The sequence below is a fragment of the Rhinolophus ferrumequinum genome, chromosome 6, assembly GCF_004115265.2.
Source record: "Rhinolophus ferrumequinum isolate MPI-CBG mRhiFer1 chromosome 6, mRhiFer1_v1.p, whole genome shotgun sequence".
NCBI classification, from domain to species: Eukaryota; Metazoa; Chordata; class Mammalia; order Chiroptera; family Rhinolophidae; genus Rhinolophus; species Rhinolophus ferrumequinum.
Genome location: NC_046289.1, coordinates 752,163 through 760,000, shown reverse-complemented (window position 1 = coordinate 760,000; position 7,838 = coordinate 752,163). Strand labels below are relative to the sequence as shown.

Genomic DNA, 7,838 nt, shown 5'->3' with positions numbered 1-7,838 from the left:
TGGTAGGACTGGGAGCCGAGGCCTCGCAGGGCCCCATGTGCAGGGTGGCAAGGAGAAAACCAGCCATGGGGGAGCCTCAGGATCACCCCAACCAGTGGGCTGCTCGGCACCTGTCCACCTCCCTGTCATGGGGAGGGGGTCCTGGGAGCATAATCAGTTACCATGTGGCACAGAGTGGGTCCCAGACCCCCTGATCCCACCAACACGGTGGCTTAGGGCTGTGCCCAGTGCAGTGCCATCCCCCTCTCCCTTGCCCACCGGCCCCACCCCAGCAGCAGGGCTGGCCTTCCCTGGGAGCTGGGGACACTCTCTGTCTCAGCACTGGAGAGACCCTCACGGCCCACCCAGAAGTAGGGTGTGCCCACACAACTGAGGACCCCTCGGGGACGCCTTCTCCAGTTGCAGGTGCTGAAAACACTGGCCATGCTGTGGCTTGGCACTGTGACTCTCATCTACCTCTTGTGGCAAGTGTCCCATCTGTCCATCTGGGGCCAGCTGCACCCCAAGGAAGGGCCCACCAGGTCCCGGGGGCATGGCTCCAGCCTGACCTGGAAGCCTCTTGGAGGGGAGACCACGCAGCAGCAGCTGGACTCCTGCCAGTGAGTGACCTGCAAGGTCTGCTGGGAGGGTGGGCAGGTCTCAGCCTCTGGCCACCGCCGGTGGCCCCCTGGGCTCTGCCGGTGTGCTAAGTTGCCCTCTGCCAGCTCCTCTTGGAAGATGCAGTTTCCTGGGGAAAGTGGACAGTGAGGTAAGGGTCCTGGGGGTGGGGCCTGGGTCCTCAATCTGCTGTGCTCTTAGGCCCCTCCCTGGATGTCACCTGGATGTCACCTGGATGTCACCGTCCCCCTCAGGCTTGCCTTGCCCAGTCTGATCGGCTGCCCCTCCCTGCACACTTGGCCTGGGCTCGGTCTTGGGGCCATGTAGGCAGTGACTCTGGTACCCCCTCGATTAGCTAGTGGGGACAGAGCAGGTAATAGCAGGCAGGCTGATGGCTTCTGAGCCCAGGCTAGGGCCCCACTCGCTCCCTCTACAGGTTAGTCCTGGTGGAAAGCACCCCCCAGGACCTGCAGTTTGCAGCTGGCAGCCCGTCTGCCCAGCCCCTGGCCCAGGCCTGGATGCAGCTGCTGGACATGGCCCAGGAGAGCGTCCACGTGGCTTCCTACTACTGGTCCCTCACAGGGTCCGACATTGGGGTCAACGACTCGTCGTCCCATCTGGTGTGTGCCTCACCCGCCCCTCTCCCGCCCCCCTTGGCAGGTGGCCCCCTGCAGGCTCACTGCCAGTTGGCAGCACATCCATCTGACTGAGCTGTGGGCAGTCTGGGTGGCCCCTGGGGAAGGCTGGGCCCTTCCTGGTGGAAGGTATGGAGGGATGGCCTGGGCTTGGCACTCAAGGCTGGGTTCGCAGGGGGAGGCCCTTCTGCAGAAGCTGCAGCAGCTCCTGGACAGGAATGTCTCCCTGGCTGTGGCCACTAGCCACCCGACGCTGGCCAGGAACTCTACTGACCTGCAGGTCCTGGCTAACCGAGGTAGGTGCCTGCCCTGTAACCTCTGTGCCAGGGCCGGCGTGGCTGACAGCTGGAGCCATGGAGAGGGACCCTGCAGTGGGGCTGCTGTGGGGAGGCCGGGAAACACCCTGCACTTCCTCAGGACCACGGGAAGCAGGAGTCTAGGGCTGCCAGCTCTTTCCTTCCAGCCAGTCAGCTCCACCAAGACTGGCTGGTTCCAAGGAGCTGGGAGTGTTCCTTTCCACGGGGCACAGCATAGGGTGGCCTTGGGTCCTGCTGAGCCCAGGTGCTCTAACCAGTGGGTGGAGTCTCAGCTGGGAGCAAGAGACAGTGGACACCATCATTACAAAGGCGGGCTCTGGACTGGAGCTGCAGAGAGGCCCAAGCCAGTCAATGCCTCAGTTTCCCTACCTGTAAAATGGGGATGATAATAGCATCAACCCACTAGGGCTATTGTGAGGATAAATGAGCCAACCCACCTGTAAAGAGCTGAGGTTCACCAGGATGCTAGTTCAGCCTGTTGTCCTGGACTCTCGGCCAGGTGCCCAGGTGCGACACGTGCCCATGGGGCAGCTCACCAGAGGCGTTCTGCACTCCAAATTCTGGGTCGTGGATGGGCGCCATATCTACATGGGTAGTGCCAACATGGACTGGCGGTCCCTGACACAGGTGAGTCCCAGAGCCCAGAGAGGGACACCCACCTGGCGCTCGTCCCCTCCCCACACTCTGGGGGCTTTGCCTGATGTCCCCTGCAGCTAGTCACTGAACGGAAGCTTGGCTGATGCAGCCACATCTATAGCATAACCACAGGGGGACCCACCGGAGGCTGGTCCCTTCAGTTACAGAATTGTACACAGCCACTGGGCTCATGCTGTGGAACCTCATGCAACCGGTCACTTCAGCCTGGTCCCTTTTAGGAAAAGCAAGGCATTAAAAACCTGTCAAAGAATGGTGGGAAAGCTAATCATGGTTGGCATGTGACAATTAAGAGAAGAATGACCTTTTCTTTCTTCTTTGTGTTTGTATGCATTTTCTGTGATTTTTTTGGGTAACAAACATGTATTGCTTTGATCGTTGGAATACAATATTTGAAAAAAACCGGGACCCACTGGGCACCCCACCCCAAAGCTTCCCCAACATTCTACCTACTACATTGCTATGGACGGACCACCCGCGTGGGGACAGCAGCCGTCCAGCTCCCCGGCTTGGGGGGCCTACACAGGGCCCAGAGCCGCCTCCTCCCACGGCCGCTGTCCCGTTCTTGCAGGTCAAGGAGCTTGGTGCAGTCATCTACAACTGCAGCCGCCTGGCCCGGGACCTGGAGAAGACCTTTCAGACCTACTGGGTGTTGGGGGCGCCCAAGGCTGTCCTCCCTAAACACTGGCCTCGACACTTCTCATCCCACATCAACCACTTCCAGCCCCTCTGTGCCCGCTTCGCCGGGGTGCCCACTACTGCCTACTTCTCAGTAAGAGGGCTCGAGCAGTGCCCCCGCCCTCCTGGCTGGACAGGCCCCGCTGCACCTCGGCCTGCTCTGCAGACACCACAGCACTGCTGGGTCCTCAGGGACATAACCCGGGGAGCCAGCGCTGTGGGGTCTGTGATCCTAGGGCGAGGCGCAGGCAGGCCCCAGGGCAATGCCAGGTGTCCTGTGGCCCTGGGGTCTCCAAGCACACTGCCGGGTGGGGTCAAGAGGCCGGGGAGGTGGGGACAGGAACAGCTCGTCATGTGATTCTGCTACCCTGCAGAGAAAGGAGGAAGACTGAGGGGCGGGCAGCTCGTGCCCACCAGCAGATGCCCTCTATCAGGGGTGGTCCCCCAGCTACATCGGTGGCTGCCCTACAGAGCAGGGTGTCAGAGCAGGGCACGACCCTGAGCGGGTGCAGAAGCCTTGCTTGGCATGGGGGCTGTCTCTCAGAGAAGCCAGGGCCAGTCCTGCTGTCCTCCCAGATGTGGGCAGTCGGTGCATGGTGGGGTCACAGGTCCAGGAGCCGAGCGGCTCAGCACGGGCATCCCCCTCAGGGCCTTGTCTCCCTGTACAGGCGTCGCCGCCCGTGCTCTGCCCCTATGGCCGCACCCGGGACCTGGAGGCACTGCTGACAGTGATGGCGGCGGCCCGGAGGTTCATCTATGCTTCCGTGATGGAGTATTTTCCCACCACGCGCTTCAGCCGCCCTGCCAGGTGGGTCTGGGTGGCAGCCGGGGGCCTGCAGGGTGGGAAGCTTCTGACAATGTGCACACGCCCCCTCCTGCCAGGACCTGGCAGGAGGGTCCCCAGTTGGCCCGAGGACCTTGACCTTCCCCTCCCCAGGTACTGGCCAGTGCTGGACAACGCACTGCGGGCGGCGGCCTTCAGCAGAGGCGTGCAGGTGCGCCTGCTGGTCAGCTGTGGCCTCAACACGGACCCCAGCATGTTCCCTTACCTGCGGTCCCTGCAAGCCCTCAGCAACCCCGAGGCCGGCGTGTCAGTGGACGTGGTGAGGATCCGGCTCTGGGCTGGCGGCGGGGTGGCCCTCTCCCTCCCTGACACGATCCCTCTCTGTCCCCAAAGAAAGTCTTCATCGTGCCCGTGGGGAACCACTCCAACATCCCGTTTAGCAGGGTGAACCACAGCAAATTCATGGTCACGGAGAAAACGGCCTACATAGGTAAGCCGCTGGGGGAGGGGTTGGGCAGGGGCTCAGGCCCGGGCAGCCTCAGGGCCCTAAGTCTTTGAGGGTGCCAGGATAGGGGACGGGACTCACAGAGGCCACACAAATCCGCAGAAGGGGACATGCCCCCAGGCCGTGGCCAGGCCAGGGTGCTGAAGGAGGCACTGCTCTTATATGCAGCGTGCATCCCGCAGGACAGGGGCTGCTGAGGGGTCTCCATGGGGTTTCCTCTGTAGTTCTGAGGATAGGCCACTAGCCCTGCTGTCACCCAGCCCCACAGGGGCGGCTGGGGAATCCTAGCACCAAGTCCCAGAACACTGTCAGGACACCTGTCCCCAGATGATGTGGGCACAGTTCCATATGAAAAGCTAGCTGGCCATCCTGTCGGGAGGGGCTGCCATGGGTGGAGTTCGAATGCAGCACAGCAGCTGTGGTGCCCATGTGTCCCCAAAACTGTGACTGAGGCCAACGGGACTGGCCAGCGGGAGGGGCCTGTATGAGCCCAGTTGCCCAGCACTGCTTTCTCATATGCCCCACAGGTACCTCCAACTGGTCGGAAGATTACTTTAGCAGCACCTCAGGTGTGGGGCTGGTGGTCAGCCAGAGGAACTCCAGCACCCAGCCAGCGGTGGCCACCGTGCAGGAGCAGCTACGGCAACTATTTGAGCGAGACTGGAGCTCCCGCTATGCCGTGGGCCTAGATGGACAAGCCCAGGGCCAGGACTGTGTGTGGCAGGGCTGAGGTCCAGCCCTTCCCGGCTCCCGGCCTACACAGCTCTCAGTGGACACTGGCCACCAGGCCTTCCCATCTGTCCCCCAGTCTGAGCTCCAAGTAACTTCTGCCTCACAAGCCCTGGTCAGAGTCAAGACTGCCCAATGTCCAGAGGTGCAAACTGTTTGCTCACCCCTGCTCTCCAAATACAGCCCCCTAAACCTCACCTCCTCCAGGGAACCCGCCAGGATGCTTCTCCCCGACTCCCACAAAACTGCAATCTTGGCCCACAAGTGGGGCCTTCGGAGTATGTTTGCCTCCCCATGTCTCTGTGTGCATCCAGCAGTGTTGCACCCCCTTTCCCCCTTAGCCGGAGGCTGGAGTTTCAGCCTCCTGACACTGCAAAGAGCCCATGTCCACATGGCTGCTGGGCAAGGTGGTGAAGGGTATCTGCCATGGGAGCTCATGACTCTTGTCAGTGCCCAGTCCCAACCCACAGAAACCCGGGGATGGGGCAGCAGGTGGGCACACGAGTGACTCTGGAGGGATCCTTTCATGCCTAGCGCCCTTGGCTGGGGGTAGGGGAGCAAGAGCAAATGAACTGGACTCCCCAAGACCACCAGGTGCATTCTGGACAGTTAGTTGTTGGTGTAGCTGACAGAGACTCAGGACTGTGGGGCAAGGCCTGCCGCAGGGGTTGGGGTATGTGGGGGGGGGGTGTCGGGGGGGTGGGGGGGTCGGAGGGGCTGGGGAATGGGCCCAGGACTGTGGGGCGGAGCCTGGTGCCTGGGGGTAGGCCCAGGACTGGGGGGTAGAGTGGAGAAGACCTAGGATTGAGCTGGGGAAGGGAATGCCAAACTTGCATGGGGTTGGATGCAGCCCCCCTGGCGCTCACCCTACCCAGGCACCAGCTCGGTACCTGCTCTGCAGAGGCAGGCTCTGAATTCTGTTCCAGCCCTTCCAATAGGAATGCTGGATCAGACGACTGTCTCTCCAACTGGCTGCTGACCCAGGCTGCGAGTCCACCTGCCATGGCGGAGGCCCCGAGCTCACCCAAGGCTGGAGCGTGGGCCTGGCTCAGTGGTCCAAGGGGCACTAGTTGCCGAGGGAGCTCAGCAAATGGATGCCGAGGTCCTGCTCTCCCGCCTCCTGGGCGCCCTTTCCCAGCCCCCACCCCAGTCCCGTGCCCCTAGGAGAGCAGCTAGGTTGCCGTCGGACCCCTCAGACATCAGCATCCTCTCGGTGAAGGGGCTCCCCGCAGACGCAGGCTGCCTCCCTGCCCAGACATGCAGCGCTGCAAGGCTGCTGGGGCCTGTGGGGGCTGGCCTGCTGGGAGCTGCACAGACCAAGACAGGCCTGGCGCCTCCCATCCCCTGCCCAGGTGCAGACATCAGCCCGGACCCGCCTGCCCTCCAGGGCTGTTGGGCAGGCGTGCTCTCCGACCGCTGGTCCTGCAGCTTCATGTGTCTTGGAGCTCTCAGCCTGCTCCCCAGGTCTATCAGCTGTTGTCCAGGATGGCTCTGTGCTCCAGGCCACAATGGGACAGGTAGAAAGGCCACAGCCGACTAACTGCCCAGTGGCCCTCCGCCAGGGCAAGGCCTGTTTCCACACACTTCCGGTCTAGTGGCCACACGTCAGTGGTAGCTGGGAAGGCCTGCCCCCAAGAGACCCACTCCCCGCCTCCTGGAACTCTGCCCTTTGTGAGCCCCTCCCCTTGGGGCTCGGGGAGCCGTGTCCTTGCTAGTGACCAATAGACTGCACAGAGGTGGTTACGGGATGTAAGATGTAACACTTGGGAGCGCCCCCTGCTGGTTGCTGCTAGGTTGGGGGACTTCCCACAGAGAGGCCTGCATGGCACTGAGTGTTGCCAACAAGAATGCCGGTTTCGGAAGCATCTCCTTCCACAGTCAAGTGTGGAGATGGAACCGCAGCCTCAGCATCACTCACTCACAGCCTTGTGAGACCCTGGGAAGGACCAGCGGGGCTGTGCTTAGACTCCTGGAGCACAGAAACTGGGAGTGATAAACGTGTGTCTTGAAGCCGCTAATTTGTGGTGATTTGTCACATGGCACAGCTACTTCATACACAGTGGGACCGGGGGTCTGTGCTGCTCAGCAGCCCCCATGGGATGTGACCGCTGCCTCTCCGGCCTCCAGACCAAGGCCCAGTACTGCAGGCCTTGACTCCAGGGTCAGAGATAGCTGAAGCCCTCCCAGAGCCGGGCAGGCCCCACTGCAGTGTTCCCAGGGAACTGCATGGCCAGGCAGGGAGGCCAGGAACCTGGGGGTGGAGCACGATCGCAGGATGAAGGACACACTGACCTTCCCTCAGGCCTCCCCACTCAGGGCCCCAGTGTCAGCTCACTTTCCAGAGGGTTCCATGCCCCTAACTTGGTGACTTCCTGCCAGCCCTAGGCAGACATATCTTGCCTGCAGTGGCTCGGGGGACGGACTCAGCCTCTCCTCCCCACCCACAGCCCCGCTCCCTGTGGCTGCCACCCTTCCGGGCCCTCAGTCCTCCAGAGGGGCTCAGAGCCCAGCTCTTCTCCTGTACTCACAGCCATGACAGCAGCCATGTCCCTGAAGGGAGAAGGGACATGTCACCAGGAGCCCAACTGGCTGGGCCATGCTCCTCAGAACACTGCATGCCCGTGGGACCAGGAGGGTGTCTGGGGCAACTGGGAGGAGGACACGCAGCCACTTAGGAAAGCCTTTGGACCCCATTGTCCACCCCAGGTGGCCTGGCTGCCCTCAGCTGTCCTTGGCCGAGGGCGCTCAGAGCAGGGCGCTGCAGTGAAGGAAGCTTGAGATGGGCCCGTCATGGCCAAGGACCTGCAGACCGTGCAGGCCGAGGCCCTCTCTGTGCTGCCCCTGCTCTGCCTTCCATCTGGCGGGGGCATGTGTGTTCGTGTTCGTGCGTGATGAGCGCCTGGGCCCCTGCCTTCCTCCTCCTGATCTCTGCCAGCTGC

The 7,838-nt window shown here is 62.3% G+C and overlaps 1 protein-coding gene across 3 annotated transcripts in view; it reads left to right on the top strand.

Moving 5' to 3' along the window:
- PLD4 (phospholipase D family member 4) overlaps positions 1 to 5,566 on the top strand; it is a 7,128-nt gene extending 1,562 nt beyond the window's left edge. The window contains exons 2-11 of one of the 3 annotated variants that reach the window (XM_033106927.1): positions 1 to 2; positions 406 to 599; positions 1,034 to 1,217; positions 1,408 to 1,528; positions 2,049 to 2,176; positions 2,775 to 2,975; positions 3,550 to 3,689; positions 3,819 to 3,984; positions 4,059 to 4,155; positions 4,698 to 5,566. The exon at positions 1 to 2 is cut by the window's left edge and continues 88 nt beyond it. In XM_033106927.1, coding sequence (XP_032962818.1) covers positions 1 to 2; positions 406 to 599; positions 1,034 to 1,217; positions 1,408 to 1,528; positions 2,049 to 2,176; positions 2,775 to 2,975; positions 3,550 to 3,689; positions 3,819 to 3,984; positions 4,059 to 4,155; positions 4,698 to 4,900 — 1,436 coding nt within the window. In that variant the 3' untranslated portion in view covers positions 4,901 to 5,566. Of the gene's footprint in view, positions 3 to 399; positions 600 to 1,033; positions 1,218 to 1,407; positions 1,529 to 2,048; positions 2,177 to 2,774; positions 2,976 to 3,549; positions 3,690 to 3,818; positions 3,985 to 4,058; positions 4,156 to 4,697 lie in introns of all 3 variants that reach the window. The other 2 variants (XM_033106926.1, XM_033106929.1) reach the window with 2 other exon arrangements.
- Positions 5,567 to 7,838: the final 2,272 nt, after the last annotated feature.